General features: G+C 49.1%; 1 protein-coding gene across 2 annotated transcripts in view; it reads left to right on the top strand.

Annotated features, from left to right (window-relative positions):
- Positions 1-970: 970 nt before the first annotated feature.
- The window catches only part of LOC119386909 (dedicator of cytokinesis protein 9), a 198,035-nt gene continuing 179,689 nt past the window's right edge, over positions 971-19,316 (top strand). The window contains exon 1 of one of the 2 annotated variants that reach the window (XM_037654186.2): positions 971-1,165. In XM_037654186.2, coding sequence (XP_037510114.1) covers positions 1,067-1,165 — 99 coding nt within the window. In that variant the 5' untranslated portion in view covers positions 971-1,066. The remainder of the gene's footprint in view (positions 1,166-19,316) is intronic. The other variant, XM_037654190.2, reaches the window with a different exon arrangement.

Below are 19,316 nucleotides of genomic sequence, written 5' to 3' on the forward strand. Positions count from 1 at the left end.
AAGGGATCCCCCTTTTTTTTTTTCACTAGGCCACATAGTAGTTTAGACAACGCGCGGTTCGAACCATCATCTGTTTTCGGCGTTTATGGCAGGGTTCTAGTAATCCTGGAGTGTTTCCTCTATATTCATTGCGTAGGAGTTTTGTATTGATAGGTTGCGGTTAAGTAGAACATGCGCTTTAAAAAAGGCCACACGCATCTCAAGAACTAATTGTTTTGTTTCTGATGCTTTAATTATGTCCTTTTGTTTGCATTTCTCTGGACGTTTTTTGTTGGAATACAAAAGGGTAAGACAAATTGTTTTTAATGAGGAACTTGAAATTCTGATAAATGTTAAATTTTCTGGACCTTTTTGATGATAAACGTAACTTTAGCTACTGCCATGCTTATCAAATTCTGCTGCTTTTGTGGATTGTCATAAAATCATCCCGCTTTTTCGCTGAAGAGGATAGTACAGAGGACATACATGTGAAAGTTCTCACTTAAAATGGAGTATATTGCTGGAAAATCTTCTTATACGTCTTTGCTCAACTAAAGCCAACAGAAAACACAGATGTTTTACCACCTATGCATGTGTCATCATCAGTGGATAAATGGCAAAAACCTGATACACCATACTTGTCGACGAAGCCGCCATAAAGCCAGTTCAATATTAAATGTAACGAAAAAGAATTACCGGTATGACTTCCCCTGGCTTTTGGAACGTCTTTTCGCAGAATAAAGAAAAGAAAGGAATGAACAAATTAATCAGAGATGGCTGAAAATTTCGGAGCCAAAGCTACCCATATGCGTAACCGAAGCGGGCGCACGCCATCTGTTACACCGCACTCTGAAGCCGCACAGTTCAGCGCAAGATTCTTAGCCCATTAGTCACATTTTTGAACGCTCGCGCGTTCCGCGCGTTTCTTCTGAGACGCGATAGATGGCGCCACATCTTTCACGCAACTTTTTTTCTCGCAGTTCGCGAAAGCAGTCATGGCGAAGTTGTGACGGAGTGCACGACGTTCCCGGTGGATGTGTCGCGCGTTCTCTGGTGTTTCTCGGGATTCTGTGTCGCTATGTGCTAAATGGCAGAACGGAAATTCACGCGAGGTCTCAGCAAGCCGGGCACCGCGGCTCAAGCCCGCGAAACCGTCTCGCAAGCCGTCAGGGAGTCGACCGAACTGGTGAGTACGACCGTGCATGTCCAGTCTCGGATTGCCCCCCCGCGCTTTGCCGCCGCCCGCCCGCGCCTCTCAGATGTTCCGTCTCTCGGCGCGTCCCGTCGTTGCCGAGGTTAGGCTTAGATCTCGTTTGAATCGCACGGCTCGGTCGCGCCCGACGCTCTAAGCTTCTCGTTCGATGCTAGGCTTGAATCGACGAGCGACGTGACGGCGCGTTTTCGGCGTCCCCGAATGAATGGGTTCGGATGCAGGACTGTGCATGACACCCTCGCTTTCGTTCTCCGCGCGGCTGTGTTTCGATTTATTTTTCGTTGCGCTGGCGCAGTATATCACGCTGCACGGAACACGGAAACACGCGAGTCTTGGCGGCATGGTGGGAGGGCGGTGGTAAATCTTTCGTTGTGAGAACTTCGTCGGTTGCGCCGATGATTTACGTCACGCGCGCGCCGAAGGTACGGCGGCGCGCGCTGTCGGGAATTCCTTTTCGTGAGCCGTCGAAATGCCGGCGCGCGTGGTGCGTCAAGGGTGGAATCTCGAGAGAACACAGCGTAGCCGTTTATGATCAGCCGGCACCGGTTTCGAGGGGGGTTGGCATGGAGGTTGCGGGCGCGCCAAGTCCGGCGCGTCCTTGACTTGGCAGCCCGGTTGCCGCGCCGACGGTAAAAAAGACCGACGACGCGTCTTTTTTCGCAGCTGCGTTGAACGCGCGGTTCCGACTAGCGGCGGTGTGGCATTCCTGGAGCCCGGAGCGTAAACAACGCCACGTTCGCGCGGAAGCCGCGACTTCCTCTCAGAGCTTCTCTCTGTGCGTGCATCGCGAATTCCGCGTCGTTAAATGCAACGCTCGTATTCCCACGCACGCGGCTTGTGCGCCCGGGACTGCCGTGCGAAGTGTCACTGACCGGATATCCCGCGGCGCTCGATCAGTTTCCCTATCACGTATGTGTGTCGAAGTTTCGAGTGTCGCAGGTTGCGTGGCTGCTTTTTTCCTCCTTTGCAAGTTCTAGCGTAGCGCTTAGCCGCGGTACGCATCGTGAAATATAGCGTCAGCTACGACATTTAAAATTTGATTCGAGAGAAGGGGTGCCAGCACATCGTCGTTTTGAAATGACCGGTGTAGTCGTTTTGCTTGTCTGAAGTGATTCGGACTGACCTCTAGCTACGAGTCGCTTGTCGCGTCGTCTCTGCCTATCAGCCTTTTTCAAGTACGCCTGCTGCTGTGTTCTGACCTGTTTCTGTTCGAGCTGTTGCCTGTTTGACTTTATTAGGAACTCTGTGCGCTCACAGGCCCGAATTGAGCTGCTTGTGGTTTCTAGCGACGTTTTCTTCCAGCTCACGTGACTGTTACATGTAACATATGTTATTGTTATGTATCATGTGACTGTTACACACTGCAGAATAGCATCGATTCCTCCACACCACTTCAAAACTTTACTCTATTAACGGCACTCACACAAGCAATCTATCACAGATGCCGCCAACGCGAGCTTGGTGGTTTCATTTCACAGCTGCGTTTGTTCATTCAGTCAACGGCCTCGTCCGTGTGCCCGTAATGATCGCGTACCAACTTCAGATGATATCGCCGTGTCACATTGAATTACGTTGCGAAGCGGACGTGCTGTGTACCTGTTTCCTTATTGTCAATTGTGTTGGGGGTGGGAGGGGGGAGGGGAGCGCGCGAATGGCATTGTAAATGATAGCCGGACTGCGATTGTCTGGACAATGACAGCGGGGATATTGTCTCTCGCGGCTGTCGTTATCATGCCTTCTTTACTGGCCCTGACTCGAGCGTTCGCCCAACTGCGTATAAGAAGTGGTGGTATACTGCAGACGTATTACCATTGTTCGCTGGCGTCTCGCTTGTGCCCACGGCTGAGATTAAATAAGCTGGATTGTCGGATGAAGAATGCGCGGATACCGCGGAGAAGCGTGATTTTAATTTGTGTGCGCGAGGGTAGTGATATTTTGAAATTGAACGTACGTATCTTGGGTTCGTGTCGGATGCTTCTCAGCTGTTGTACTAATACTTCTTAGCCAGTCCTTTTGTGGTGTCGAGCATTGTGGCCCAAATTAGGTTTCTTGTTATGAATACGACCGATTAAGACACGTCCAGTTGCTTGTGCTTATAATTATAACATCAGCTTCTGATGTGCTGTAAGCTGAGTCGTGTCCAAACTATAAATGTTTTAAAACAGGCAAAATTTGGAATCTTCCATCGAAGAAGATGTAATAGCGGAATTATAACATCGTCACTCGGGGCAAAGAGAAGTCTTCGTATATTCATATAAAGATAAGAATATATATGAAACCTAAAATCGCGCGTGCATGTTCCAGTCTTCTCATTGCACAGAAGGTGTCGAGCAGAGCTTTATTCTCTTGGCTCAGTGAACAAACGATTGACTACGGCATTTGATTACGCATGTTAGTGCAATTGCCTAGTAATGCTGTCCGATAAGTTTGGTAGGCCCTTAGAAATAGTGACAAGATGACGTGCAGGCATATCCTTCCTCGAGATAAGATAAAGCCAAGGCACTGAACTTTACCGAAATTCCTTGAAGAATTGAAGCAGACCAACGGACCTGCAATCTCGACGTCTCTAAGTAAATGACCAACGCTCGCGGTTTTGTTGAGGAGGCTGGAAAAACTCACTGAAATTAGTGAGTTTCGCTGAGTTAACGAACTGCTTAAGTTTTTCGGCTGGTGGAATTCCGAAGCCAGATGCTATAAGTAGTCCATCAGAAATTTTCGGCAAGTTTTCGGGAGCCATTTGGAAAGAGGATAATATAGTGCGCGTATTTGTGGTTTGAAAGGCCCTCATGCTCATTTACAGTGATGATTTCTCGTTGTATTAACTGACCAATCGTGTTAGAGAGTTTCGGCATTGGGTACGCAAGCCCTCGGTTCGTTGGGCTTGAGTAATTAAGCGCGCCACTGATGTTTTAGAATAGGGTTTGTCCTCCATAAACTAAAACGCGAGACAACAGCGCTCGTATCTAAGATCAGTGCGAATGAGCTTTGAGGGCGGCTTGGAATATACGCTCGCTATTTTCGAAAAATAGGCGCCGGTACGCTAATCGAAAGGAGTGGTTAGCGTATGACTTATGACGATTGCGTACGCGAAGCACTTGGTACCCTATTTCAAAACTTTATTACGAGCACACACACCAATGAGCACGCGCCTATGACGAGACACTTAATTACCCCTCGCACACGTGTATGTGTCCGCGCCTAATGACGCCTACGTAATTAGAGTTTTTTAGCCTGTATTTTGTTCACAGCTAAAAAACAGCTTCTGCTTCTCGTAGTCCTGAAAATTCAGATTACCAGTTCCGATCACGTCTGACCCATATAAGAGAGCGAATAAATCTATATCCTGCGAATCGGCGTATCTTTAAAACATTGTTTTGACAATACATTACGTGACTGCCATGGCGCTGTAACAAAAGACGAAAGTACATAAAATTACATATATAAAAAGTGTATATATAGAAGTACATATATAAAAAAGCTATCTGTGTTTATATCAGGCAGCCTTGGCCGCTGACCTCAGGGTTCAAAAAGATATGGCGGAACCGTGGCAGGTGATTTCGAGCACGTAATTCCCACAGCCGGCCTCCTGATGGTGTGTGTAGGTATGTGTGTATGTATTTATATCGCGGATGGGAGTAACGCTCGTGGCCTCGCAACACCGAACGGACGGAGGGTGAGGTTCTCGCACGAGTCTCTCTCGCGCGGCGCCGTCAGTTTCGCATTCCTGCACGCCACTCGGGCGTCGTGCTCCCGCTAGTCGGCGGTGCGTTCGATATCTCTCCCCTGGCCCGACGAAATGAGTCTAATGAGGCCTTGCGGGATTACGGGAGGTCGGCCTCGCTACTCCGCCGAGGGTGCACGGTCGAAGCAGCCTTCGGTTCGCTTTTGCCGCGGCGATCGCTGTCAGGCGTGTTCAGGAGAGGGAAGTGAGCCGCGCTTTAAGCGGAAAGACTAGGCTGGATTGGAGCGGCAGTAGTAGAGACGAAGAAAACAAAACTAAACGACGGAAAAGCGAGGAAAAAAAGAATGTCGACCGTGTGCAGGGTTCGGGTGGCGGTTCTCAGGTGTGTGTAGGAAAAGTCGATCGGTGACGCGAGGTAGGAAGGGGGCGGTTTGATTAACCTAAATTTTGACCGATTGACGCGCCGGCAGATGGAGAGAGGTTGGAGCTTCTCTTCCCCGCCGCCATCTCTCTCTCTTCCTCTTTCAAATACGCACGCACACAGACGTTCTCTGCAATTTGCGGCTGTCATAGGGGTCAAGCTTCCTTATTTTAACGGTGTGTGTGTGTGTGTGTGTGTGTGTGTGTGTGTGTGTGTGTGTGTGTGTGTGTGTGTGTTTCAATAAGGGATCGGCACTGTGCCCGATGTGAGTTATAAGGTCTCCAACGCGTAGCGGAATCGAGGAGGTAGAATACAATATAAAAAAAAAGGACGTTGGGACGCGCCGTACCCGCACTGTGATTTTGGGGCAAAACTGAGTTCATTTTCCACCTTAATTTTCTATCTATTTCCCACCACGAAATGAACTGAATTAAATCTTGAACAAGCTTTTGGTCACCTAGTGTTATTATTTAGTGTTTGAATTAATTGTCCACTTCAACGGTGGTTTCGTTGACCGAGTACCATAAATGTCTTACCGACCTGCACCTTAATCCCTGTTCCGGTATATACTTGCGCGCAGAGAACCTTTAGTTACGCTCTCTGAATGTACTTCAGTGTTTCATTTAACGACAATCAGGTGCGTCGGCTTGGATCGTGCTGGCCAATCGAGTGGCATGCTTCCCTCCTTTTCGAATGATCGCTGGACGCCACGCGTCCGCGTGCTGGACATAGCCTCTGAGCAGTATATAGCTTGAAGGTCATTTTACGTATTTATTTATTTTTTTCTCTTTGCTAACTTCTCTTTCCCATCGCGAAAAAGCTCGTTTCAGCTGCCTCCTCGCGGACGGGACATCAGGCATTGCTAATGGATCTTATGCGATTGTCGCTCCCTCAACGGCACGCCGGACTTCCATACAGCTACGAGCACGCATATTGCGTCCACCTCCGCAACGCATATGCCATGCGGGTATAATCCACCTTCCGTTACTAACCGGTTTAGGGCACATCGTTGGCACGGCTGCTTCGTGCTCTTTGTCTCTCTCTCGTTTCGCCGCTCATATGTACGTACTTCCATCATTCGTCGAACGACATCGTTGCGCAAAAAGCGGAATCCGAGGAGACGGGGCTAGCTCGGCCCTCGAGAAGCTAATCGCCATCGTTATCGCAAGTGAACAGGTATATCGTTCGTCCACTCCAGACTATCGCCCAAAGCAGACGCGCTTTTAATAACGGGCCTCTAAACCACTCCGGGTTCGAAGACGAGAGAGAGAGAGAGGTGTTTTCCTCCTCGCACTCGCTTCCCTTTCAATAGGCGCTGTCTCCTCCTCGCCACTTATTTCTTCAGGAAACACGTGTATAGTGTCAGCGCTATAACGCGTTGGGCCTATCAAGATTTTCGCGCTTTTCCGCTGCACTGCTGTTACCTCCAGTTGCGCGGTCGAAAACGCACAAAACGAAGTGTAATCAGTTGATCGCGCACGATAGTCGGACCGGGACAAGGCAGAAAGCACGTACGACTGCAGTGCTAAAGCAGGATAATGCACAGATATATATATATATATATATATATATATATATATATATATATATATATATATATATATATATATATATATCAGTCAAGAGCTTTTAATTATTTATTCATGACGTCACGTTACTGGACTGCTGACATCACGAATTGTGCCGAAAAGACGGGAAACGCCAGAAGAGAAAATAACGCGCTCGCTCTTTGTATTTTCAGATTATGTTTAGGGGGCCCTTTGATTGGCTGCCGTGTTTACTTGCATAGGTTACAGAACTACTGGCTACTGTGAAATAGATATTATAGTATAATTGAGGATTAATGCTAACTCATGCGTTTCTCGAGCCTATACAGCAAAACTGCTACTTTTCTTATTTTTTCTGCTGCTTGCTTAATTCGCTGCCGTTTTTTTTTGCTGACGCCGTCGACGACGCACAAAATACCGCATTTAGTCGGGCTCCTCATAACAGCTATACTGTGTTCTAAAGCTCTTTTATTAAGTATATAAGTGAACTGCTTGTGTGATCGGGAGCATAAGTCTAAAGTCTACAACATGCATAAAAGAAGCTTCTATAGTGCAGCCGTGCAATGCGAAATTGTCTCGGTTTACTGCTTCGTGACTCAACTCAGATGGCGAACTGCGCAAAAATTCTCGGTGACGTGAGCATGGTTTTTGCTACAGATAGAGGAAGGCAATGTGAAGCTGCATTACGCATCGAACATTTCATATTCTGCCGACGTTTTCCCCGGCCAATCGACTCATTAAGCTGGGTGCTGCATAATCTGAAGCACACGTCACAGTAGAAATGCATATATAAGGCTAAGAGGGACGGGGTTGAAATGGGCGCTACACCCGCCTTATTGGGAGGGTCGGAATGCGCGAATTATACAGGTCGGTGCGTTTCAGAATGATAATGTCGCGATTCTATTTCGATCCTGTACTCTTTCGAGCAGTTCGTCGGTAAGAGTTCGGCGTCCCGTCTACGCTATAGCGTCAGTATCGACCAGTTTGAGCGTGGAATCACGTGATAGGAATATATCGGGCAAAAATGGAATCCATGAATTACACCGAATAGTCCGAGCAGAGGCGGATTTTGGAGTCAGATTATATGCCGACCACGCCTTGTCAACAAACAAACAAACAAACAAACAACAAACAAACAAACAAACAAACAAACAAACAAACAAACAAACAAACAAATGCGAACAAAGACATATCACCGCCCAAGCGTTCCACACAGATGGATAACCACTGAAGCTCAAATGTGCGGCTCCGGTGTTTTTAACGGGCTGGGATCTATGGAAATGTCTTCTGTTGTAGCTTTTGATTTCTCTGTCATCACATTTATGAGATGCGTGCTTCAAAGTTGGCTTTTGGTGACGCTAGCGTAAAGGATATTAAGAACACCTCAAGCATCTTACCGGTAGCGATTCATGCTGCGTCGGGTGTCATGCCTATACGCTGAAGAAACCTGAAGAGAAATTAGCGCAAGCGCGGAGACCCTTCGAGTTAGCGTGTGCTATAGCATTGCTTCATTATACTTTTCCCGCACTCACCGACCGCCGCATTGCCCCACCTCCTAGCAACGTACAGCTTTTCTGTGAAACCCGTTTAGCGACACAATGCAATCATTCATATGTGAACACGTACGGATACATGAACGCGAAGTTCTCTGTACGTCAGTCCAGAAAAGATTAACCAATGGGCAGATACAATGTTTTCTTCTTCTCTATACAGGAAAGTGCGGGACATGAGAGGTCGGCCGCTCCTTTTTGATTTTGCTTGCGGGTCTGGCACCCCTCTTCTGTATTTGTGTGCGAAGCGGTCGTGAAACAGTTCATAATAAACGCATTCTGACTTCCTCGACATGGTTTGGGAAAAAGGTGCGCGCGTCTGCATCCTCGGTGCATGCAATCCGTGCGTGGCCGTTCGAGCTTCTGTGCCCGTGGCTATGACTACGCTTTGGTCCGTGTTTCACCACCGAATAATCGGCACGCGCAGACGCGTTCTTCTTGAAGGAAGCGCGAAACTTCGTGGTTGCCCTCGAGCGTCTGGCTATAACACTTATATACTAAAAATATCGCCGCCGCCGCTGGGGAACCGAATCAAAACGACTCGGTTGTGTGCACGGTCGCACGTTTTCTCTCCAATGACCCGCAACAAAGTTATATAGTCAGGTCAGAGTGTATATATATAGGAGAATGCTGCAGTGTTTTGGGCCGTCGCGAAGTGCCAACCACGGTGTCGTTAGCATACAGATCTAAGTCCAGTTCTGAATGTCGCGGACTTCGTCTGGCCTACGCGGATGTTTTCCTTGCCCCCCCCCCCCCTCTCTCTCTCTCGCTAATATTGAAGTGCTGAACGCGATTCTAATGCGTGTTGCTTTTTTTTTTTGTCCCGTTTCTACATGCCTTTCTTAACGAAGGAACACCTTGTTCGTGTGTCATCTTATGGTAGGAATACGAACTTATGGTAGGAATACTAGGCTCATTCAGGTTTAACGGCGGGCCTTCTTCAATGGCAGTGTCCGCCACGGTGTTACAGTGGTTACGGTGCTCTGCTGCTGACCCGAATGTCGCGGGTTCGATCATGGCCATGGCGATCGCATTTCGATGGAGGAGAAATGTCAGAGGCCCGTACTTAGGTGCACGTTAAAGAACCCCAGGTGGACGACATTTCCGAAGCCCTCCACTACGGCATGCTTCATAAACATGTCGATGTTTCGTCCCTTAAAATCCAAGGTATTATTATACACGTGACCCTAGACATCTACGGCCATCCTTTTACGATAGACGTTGTACTGTGAGAGCTATATAGGCTGTATAGACTCAGCCGTTTACACTATACGTATACATATATGCGCCCCTCGGAAGAAAACGCACCTCTGTTTGTGCACTCTTGAATGCACGAACTTTCAAGGTAAACTTGCCTGCGTATAGTTGTGACTGTCAGCGTGCATGCTTCTGATATTGTGGTCAAACTGACTTCCGCTTTATTATTTTATTTCCCTTTCTCTTTTGCAAGTGTAGGGTAACCAACCGGGTGTAGTTCTCCTCAGGTTAAATTATCTGCCCCGATCTGTGTTGTTGCCTTCGCACGCTGTTCCCGTATCCTCGTTCTGTTCGCGCGGCACTAGCGTTGTATGGAAAACAAAGCAATGATATTTAGCGAAGCTCTGTCAGTGAACGAGCGAAGTCAGTGTCCTTCTTGGGAAATGGCGAATTTCTCGTGAAAGGGCTTAGCGCAGTTACATTTACGGTAACTTATGCGATAATCACGGGTTCTACCGCAACTGAAGACGTTGTATATTTCTAGAACAGAGCGCATAGTTTACTTTAGCATGCGTGCTCACTCTAATATATACACATACAGGTATCGAGACAAATATTTTGTCCTCACAAAAGCGTCGACTCTAGATATACTGTTTTTTCTCTCTTTGTTTCGCACTGCCGGAGGGAGGCACTATAGAAACCAAGGCTGCAAAAGAAACTCGCCGTATAAAAGCGTTCCCGTAGCAGGAATGTACAGCTGGCCGATCGCTTCGGCTTCGCTGTGGAATGCCGTTCCAACTCGGGCATTGGCTTTGTAAACAATTGTCTCATGCTAATTTTTTCTTCGCCTCGCATTCTTTCTCTCTCTCTATGCGTACTTTATTTGCTTTTGAGAAGGCCGTCTGGCACAGTATAGGTCATGGGGCACTCGGTTGGATCTTGGTTCGCAAAAAACTCCATACGCGACATTTCATCTGTTTCATTACGAACGCTTTTTTATTATGACATCGCTATCTGCATTCGACCGAGAGATAGCATGCAGGCGTGGGAATTTTGTTACGTTCGCCTAAGTCGATCGCTAATGACATTCTGTGACAACGATACACTTTCACTTGTTCGTCGAGTCTGCGCATTTTTTCAAGATCAATGACAGGAGGAAGGCTACAGCCCGGTGAAATAAGTTGAGCAACCTGAATATTTCGGCGAGAAATGCGGAAGAAAAGAAATTGAACGTGCGAAGGACGCGGTTTGTCGTGCGGATTCGTTGGGGAATATTCTTCATTTTTCAAGTCTGTACGTGATTCCCCGTTCTGTATACATGCCTATTCCATGGAGTTTTATTTCCCTTATATTATCAGCGAAGCCTTTCATCCGCGTTTGCGCCATGCGTGAGTAGGTCGATTGATTCCCACGGTAACATGTCTTTGTGATTTAGTTGCCTTCACAGCGTAGTTGCGGAAGCAGCATACCCTCTGCAACTGTGCTATGAAGCACAGCACGACAGACAAGGAGGTAGGGTATACGTTTACGCGGACCTTACGATTATAGTCTCGTTTTTCCAAAAATGACATTTTTTTTCTGTTTTGTGAACTCTGCCAATCCTGAATTCGCTTTTTATTTCAGCGTCTTTCTGTGAGCGTGCTTCTTTACTGTGCTTCTTGCTAAAATATTCTAACATTGCGGTTATCGCTGAGAATCCTTTTTGCTCACCCCTTATCTTAAGCCATCACCTCCATTAAAAAAAAAAAAATCATGCGTACACAGGCGCTTCTGCGTCAATTCAATTGACACTGTGCGAAGGATGTTTGTCGTGCGTTCCGCGAAACAGACGCGGAGTGTACGCATTGGCGGCGACGCAAAAGCGTGGTCGGTCTTGCAGTTCCTGTCCGATTGTTGTGCGGCTGCTGTTATAGCGCGCCTGCCCAAAAACCCCCTTCATAATCATATCCGCGAACGCCGGAGCGTGGCGGCTTTGAGACCAGCACAGCACGAGGTTTTGCCGCGTTACTGTGCATGCGTGCTTTTTTCTTTTTTTTGCTTATACTGTACGGCGCCAACGTCCGTGGTCGCGCACAAAAGAACGTTGGCGCTGAATACAAGGAAGCGCGCTTCTTCCGGCCTCATCTGTTGGTCACTCAGTGGCCAGCGGCGACAATTGCGTCAAAATGAATTCCGCGGGGTGAAGCTTAACGGCCCCGCTGCGGTGCTCTACGGGCTGTTATGTTTGCTGCTCCTTTGTGTTTAAATGGGGGTATGCGGCCGTCTGCGCGGTGGCTGGTGAAAGTGCATGTGGGTGCGTGTTCTCGGCGGCCTTGTTTGGGGGGCTGACTGCGGTAATTCACCGGTGGCTGCTCGGTCACGCTCGCTCCTGGCTTTTATTTTCTGCCTCTTTATCCTTTATATGCCATTACAGGGGAAGAAAAGCAAGTGAAATTGTTTCTCTTTAATTGAACAGTTTTCTTCCGCCCGCAGTTTCGCACTGGAAGTTGTCTACCTGAATTTGTTTGCGGGGCTGATAACGTTGACCAAGCCCTTGGTCTGCATTAGTTGTGTTGAACATCGTCTTAGCGAAACTGATGTGTCATTTTGTCGTGCGGTTATTGTTGGAAATTATATTTTGCGCTGTGCTCCTTTCTCGTTGCATTTTAAATTCACTCCTACTTGGGCCACGTTGGCCTTGCAGTATTGTGAAATGAAATAAGTAGGTAAGCACCGAACGTTTAACGTTTCCCCCCATCTGATGCATCGTCCAGCTTGCATTTCGTGAAGTTTACTCTTGAAAAAATGACGCGTCTGCGTGGTCATCGATGCCCTTGAACTTTCAGGCACATGTAGAAAGTTTTACGAGCAGGCAGCGAATTGGAGGAAACATTCTTGTTGCTCAAATGTTAGCTGAAAGCTCATCATAAGGGAGTATTTAGAAAGAATGGACTCGATCTTATAATGGAGGCTGTCGGCCACAGGCGTGCGTTGAGCCCCTGTACATACGTTCGTGTACAGTCACTCTAAACGTGCAAAGGAACGCGAGATGCATGCAAGAGTGGTTGTTATTGGTACAGGGGAGAGGGGCGTGTTTTAGGCCTGCTTGCGGACGCTGTTTGTAAAGCTCCCTATTGGTGACAGTGAAGTCTTGTCGTTTAGTTGACCGACATACGCACGTTCTCGCCCGCCGTTGAACAATTTAGATTGGCAGAAAACTGAGCATGGTGTATACTGTATCGTCGGCGAGACGATAACGTAGACAAAAAAAAAAGAAAGTAAAAGATAATCAACTGAAAGAAAATAGGTAATAAGCATATCTAGACGGCTACTCTATATTTCCGTGTCCCCTGCATCTATTTCCTCAAGTGCGGCCCGATTTCTGCCCACTATTCTATATTCCGCAAAACCTCCGCGGCGCAATATACAGTTTTCTTCTCCGCATAGCTCGATGTTGTTGTTGAACACCCGTCGGCACGCGCTGTGTGCATGCATACGCGCGCCCGGTCAGACAGGCACCGACGGCCGCCATCGGCACGCGGACGAAACCCACATTCCGAGCGCCAGCTCGCTTCAAGATAAACTCGACGAAACATTTGCGCCGCAGTCGCTTTTAGACGAAGGCCACAGCACTCGCGGTGTATATACATACACATATGCTTGCCTGTCCTCCCGACGTCCTCGCGGTGGACTCGCCTCGGCTGTAAAGGCCGAATAAAGAACGATGGTCATCTTTTAAAAATAACCTTACTAGTCGCCCGCACGTCTTTGAAAAAGATGCGGCGTTTTTCTGTGTGCAGCTCATACTGGAAACGAAACGCGCCATACGGGTATATATGCAGCAAAGTGCGGGTGTAACCTTATGGCTCCGTGAAGCTTCGTTGGCTGCGACCTCTTTGAACGCCGTCCAAATGATGGGCACTTGCTTTACCCGCGTTCAGGTCTTCCGCTCTTTACACCTGCCGTTGCTCCTATATAGCGTGGGGGTGTCGTTCCGTGGTCGTCGTAACGCTAGTCACATTCCCTTCCTCACTCTTTTCTGCCAGTACGTACTCCGATGGCTGAGGTGTCCACCGGTGTGTGAGACAGTTATACCGCCGCCTTTCTCTTCTTTATGACTGCTTGCTCCCCCCTGCCCCTCCCCCCTCCTTCTGTAGTGAGCGCATCTTTTTCTTTGCTCGCTATTGTTCCCTTGGGCGCGACATTTCGCCCCGCGCCAACAAGCTCATAAATGTAGGGCACCCGCGGGGCATAGAGGAGAAGCGTCGCGGGTCGCGAACGTTAATAGCGCGCGCGCTGTAGCTATTTATCGCAGTGGTCTCGCACTTGCCTGTAACGTTGCTTGCCGCGCGTCTCGGGTTGTCGCCCTGCTTGTGCTTTTTCTTTCTTTCTTTTTCGCTGCAGTGACGACTAACCAGCGAACGCGAGTCGATTCTTGCCTTGGCTCCGATGCGGTTTCGCACGCTATACGATTACTGTGCTGACACAACTCTGCACTGTACGCCTGTGTGGACTGCTGCGTTCCTTCTCTCAGGTTTATTTTTTCCCTCTCTCCTTCTCACCCAATTCCCAAAGTGCGCGCAGCATCACACATGTACATACATACATACATACATACATACGCACGTACATACGTACGTACGTACGTACGTACATACATACATACATACATACATACATACATACATACATACATACATACATACATACATACATACATACATACATACATACATACATACGTACGTACGTACGTACGTACGTACGTAGGTGCGGTCGAAACCTTGGTCGACAACTGGCAGAACGTTATACGTCGCTCTGGGCGACATTGCTATACCGCGAATCGTTTACGTTTATTTTCATCGTTTCGTTTTTCCGATACTTGCCACCGAATCGCGCCCGTGGCGAAGGGTCGGCCTGCCTCCTTCCTCCTCTGTCAGTCGATTGCTCCCGATGCTCTGGCGTATACCGCACACTATACAGAACCGAAGATCGAGCGATCCAGTCCTGCAAACTGTCGCGCGCCAGCGCCGCTTTCCTCCTCTCCCTATTGCGTTTTTTTTTTGCGTGAAACGTTTACTCGCGAGCACTGTCCCGGTCGCCGCGCGTAGTCCTCGCGTCTTCTTTCTGTTTTGTCGCACCCCGGTTCTATTGAAACGGTGCAGCGAATTGCTCGAGGCGAGCCGGAGCGGTTTGTCGCCGGTCTTTCCGCACGGGTATACGCGAAAACGCGTGCATGTGCGTGTCCGTGTGCGCTGCTTGTACGAGAGAAGGAAAACTTAAGCTTCCTTGACAGTTTGACCCGGCCGCCGCCACGCCACCGTGGAAGCATCGCGCTACTTACTGCTGTTGCCGAAGCTATGTAGTACGACGCAGCGAAACGCCGCGAGCGGAAACAGGCGTCCAGCGGTGGGAAGATTGTCGAGATATTAAGAACGGTCGGAAGGGGTCTCGAAGAAACGTGCCCCCTCTTTTTTTCTTTTTCTTTGCTCGCTTTTATTTGCGCATTCGCGCGTATAGTGTCATGTTTGGTAAGCGCTGTAGGAGTGCGCTGGTCTTTACGCCTGTTTTCTTACCCTTGTATATGCCATTCTGGTCGGCGACGAACATACTGCATAACGGATCGAACGAGCATATGCAACCGTATAACTTAGAAATTGATGGGCGGTACGTATTCTGCGTTCGAAGCGCGTCGCGCACGGTGCGATGTATAGGCTGCGGCCACTATATGGTTAGTTTTGACGCGAGGGTACGAAGAAACGGGAACGGTAACTGCAGATAGGAAGTATAAAAGAGAAAAAGGAAAACGTGTATGGTACATGTTTCCAAGCTGTATCTTGGCGCCTATCTTGTAGATGGCATTACCCGGTGTTGTTTGTTTTTTTCATTGGAAGCGGTGTGTGGATATACTGCATGCAACAAACAAGCTCTTCATACTCGGGAGCTTCCCTCGCACAATGGTAGAACGCTGTTACAGAGGCGCCCGTGAGTTGTAGTGGACGTGCCAGCGACTGGTAACAGAAAACAGCAACACACCGCCTTGAAGAGTTGCTACGGCGGGTGCATGCACCGCTATAGGGAGGACGCGCGTCTTCAAAAGCGGCGCCGTATAGTGCGCGTCGTCGTTGTTCCGCGTGAAGAGTTGAAAAGCCAGTTTTTGTGACGACGATTGCGCGCTCGCTCGCTGGCGCGCGCGCGCGGCGCTCTCTGGGACGTCCCGCTTAGAGCACTGCACGGGCCCGGGCCGGCCCGAAAGCCCGGGCCCGGCCCGGCCCGCGGGCCGGGCCGGGCCGGGTAAGGGGTTGTTGGATCGGGCCCGGACCGGGCTCGGGCCCATGATCTTCGGGCTCGGGTCGGGCACGGGCCTGAGCCAGGCCCGTATTAGGCCCGGGTCACATACGTATATGTATAATTGCGTGTGTACGTTGTGTGGCTTTGTTTTTGTTGTTTTGTTGGGTTTAACTTCCGGAAGCGACCCAGGCTATATGAGACGCCGTCGTGGAGAGCTCCGGGTAATTTAAACAACCTGGAGTGCATTGGCGTGCACAGAAATTGCACAGTACAAGACGTCTACAATTTTGCTCCATCGGTATGCTACACTAGATTTCAAGAAACGCTTAATATAAGTTTCCGCCATTATAGTGAGTGAAAGACTTTCCTGGGTACCGTGTAAGGAAAGCAACGGTAACCTGCCTAGCTTAGTGTATATAAGATGTGCGCGTTCGTATCTAGGGAAACATTTCGAGTATGCAGCTACGCTCGCATGCCCGTAGACTGGCCAACGCGACTTGTGAGTCATTAATATCTCAGGAGCTGTTTTTCGTACATTTTGAGTGCAAGATGCGGAGCGACTCTTATCACAGGGCGAACGCCGTTGTTGATTTTGCCATTACTAGTGGTGAGGCGCCAGACCATAGAGACACTCGTTTCCCCGAGTGCGGCTCACAAGTGGAGTGATCAGGCTAGAGAAGCGATCCGGGAGTCTGGGAATAACCAACACGCAGACTGATTAGTTTTATTTAAATCACCCTTTATTCAACACACCGTTACTGTACACACGTCTGACACGAGGACGGTGGCTCGCTCGTTAACGGGTGTGCCTTGTTTTGACAAATCTATGGCACTCTGGTGGCGGTGACTCGGGGAAGAAGGGTGGGACAAAGAACCTTATTGTTTTGAGCACGAAAACGTAGTGTAGATTGGGTGCAGTTGCCTGCCGAGGAGTCAACACGACAGCTTTAATTTATGTAACGCTGCCCAGCCTGGTGTAATCCTCCCAGAAGCAGCTAGAGCACCTTTTTTTTTCTTCATTGCATTGTGCAATAGATGAAGTTTGCAGGAGACTTGCTACTTTTACTCAACAGCCCTAGCTCGTATGCAGTTGATGTAGACTCAACCTAAAAATGTCTGCCATGCTTTTTTTCTCCACTTTATGCAGGTATTATATCTTGTAGTTGTTCTTTGAAATGCAAAAATGAGATGGCGTGGTTAGCACTGCGTGCGTACATGAAAGAGCCAGCTATGGCTCCAATTATATTTTATATTGCCCTGCAATCATTTCGCAAGAGTGTTACGCGCGTAATTCACCGAAAGTATACACAGTACCAGTGAAAGCCGTGACACTGAAAGAAGTTCCTAAAACAATCTCTAGAAAATATATTTTGTGCGGCAGGTATCTTCACAATAACCGAAGGTTGGACAGTGCCTCCTTTATGCTCAAGGCATAACTAGCTGAAACGGGCCGGGCCGGGCCGGGCCCGAACCTTTCGGGCCCGGGCCGGGTACGGGCCACATTTAAGAACACCGGGCCGGGCTCGGGCGGGCCGGAGCATGGCATTTTCGGGCCGGGCCGGGCCCGGGCCGGAAAAATCGGCCCGTGCAGTGCTCTAGTCCCGCTGCGGGACACACGAAACATCGAGGAGGCGGCGGCTCCGCTTCACACGCGGTGCTTCGGTTGCACCCCCCGTTTGCCTTTGAATACTGGTCCTTGTCGTGCGGTTGCTTGGCGCCGCCGTTTCTACGCGCGCGCGTGTGTGTGTATGCGATATTTAAGCACGACCTGTGCCACCCTCCTCTCCTGCCTGTACGCGAGAGGTGGCAAGAGAGACCGCGTGTCAAGGGTAGCACGCACGACAGGGCGATCGTGGCGCTTGAATAGCGTGTGCCCTGTATCGAATTCGCCGGCTATATTTATTGCACTATCGGCCGAACGCTTGTTGCGAGGCGCCGCTGGGGCTTGTTGCGAGTTCTTGGGCACGCGCTTTCTGTTTGCGTAGTTGAATATTGCGTGTCCTCGATTTTCGGTTGTTGTTTTTAATTTATATATTTTCTAGTAGCCTGAAACTAACGGTTCGCATTTGCTTCGGCCGGTGTCGGGTATTCTGTTCGCTGCGTTGGAGGCGAGGCCGATGAGTTTTACGCCTCTGGGAAGCGGTTGGCGATTGCGACGGCGTTTGCTTCGTTAGTGAGCTTTAGTACTGTGTACGCAGCGTCCGTGACGGCGTTGCGTACATAACAGCGTTGCGTTTCGCATAGTGCGCAGGAGCAGAAGATATGCGCACGCGCTTTACGCGAAATTCGGCGCTGTTACGTACGCAAAGCCGTTACGGACACTACGTACGCAGTACTAAAACTCGCTAATCTTGATCAAAACGGATTGTTAATATACCGTGCCGGGCCGTCATACAAGACTCGTGTCCGTATGTGGACAAAAAAAAAAAAAGGACGGGAAATAGAGACTGCGCAGCTGGCAGAGCACGCGCACGTACGCGGCGTTGTGCGGTAGCGCTGCTGTCGTATGACGTAGAGCAGGGGTCTCAAGCTCACCTCAGCTAACGGGCCGTAGTCACAAAAATTTACTCCCGCAAGGGTGAGGACAATGACGAAAGTATGAGCGGAAGGGAGGTCGAATAGGTTAATTGTACAAAATGTCCGCTAACATTGCCATTTGAAAGAAGACCTTTCCCATATTTCATATATGAGTCGTTACAGAAGGGGATTTGGTGCCATGATTCATACAACTTATCGAGGCCTATCTCCAAAATAACTAAAATCGGGACGCCGATTCTCAAATATAGAGTTTTGTTTCACGGTTATGTATCAACACATGGTGACCGCAGGGGGTGCCGGCCTCTCGACAAAAATGCTTTAAACCAGTCATGCCTGTGTAGCTCATCAACATACTTATTAAGAATGTAAAAAAAAGGCGCGGGGGTTGAAGACAGCCTTCTGCGGGCCGCATGTTTGAGACTTCTGACCTAGAGCACTGCGAGAAACTGAAGGCGAGACGCCGAAACGGCGCAGTGCGTTCACGCCGGAGATGAAAACTAACTAAGCGGAGAGGCGTCGGCAGTAGCAACGCGAATAGAGACAGCGAAAGCGGGACCGGGCAAAATCGAAGAATGCGTCGAAAGAACACGAGTCCGAGGAAGAACGTCGACGAGTCGCTCACGCCTGAGGAACGAGCGGAGAGGCGTCGACAGCAGAAACGCGAATACAGCGCAAATCCGTCCCCATATGAATGTTGTGTTCACGCGAATTTTTGGGCTAAAATTACGTATGTTTGCAGGTGCCTATTTGCCGGCACGTGGATACTCTTTGGTCACACGTCGCCATTGCGCCTCTTAAACACCATGTATTAATGCGAAAGCCTTAGATGCCTCATCAAACGCGAAAATTGACCGTCGGCGTCCAGCGGCGTCGGGGACCAGTGATGCAAAAAATCATCACGTGACGACGTCACAATGAC

This window comes from Rhipicephalus sanguineus, chromosome 3 (genome assembly GCF_013339695.2).
Source record: "Rhipicephalus sanguineus isolate Rsan-2018 chromosome 3, BIME_Rsan_1.4, whole genome shotgun sequence".
Classification (NCBI taxonomy): Eukaryota; Metazoa; Arthropoda; class Arachnida; order Ixodida; family Ixodidae; genus Rhipicephalus; species Rhipicephalus sanguineus.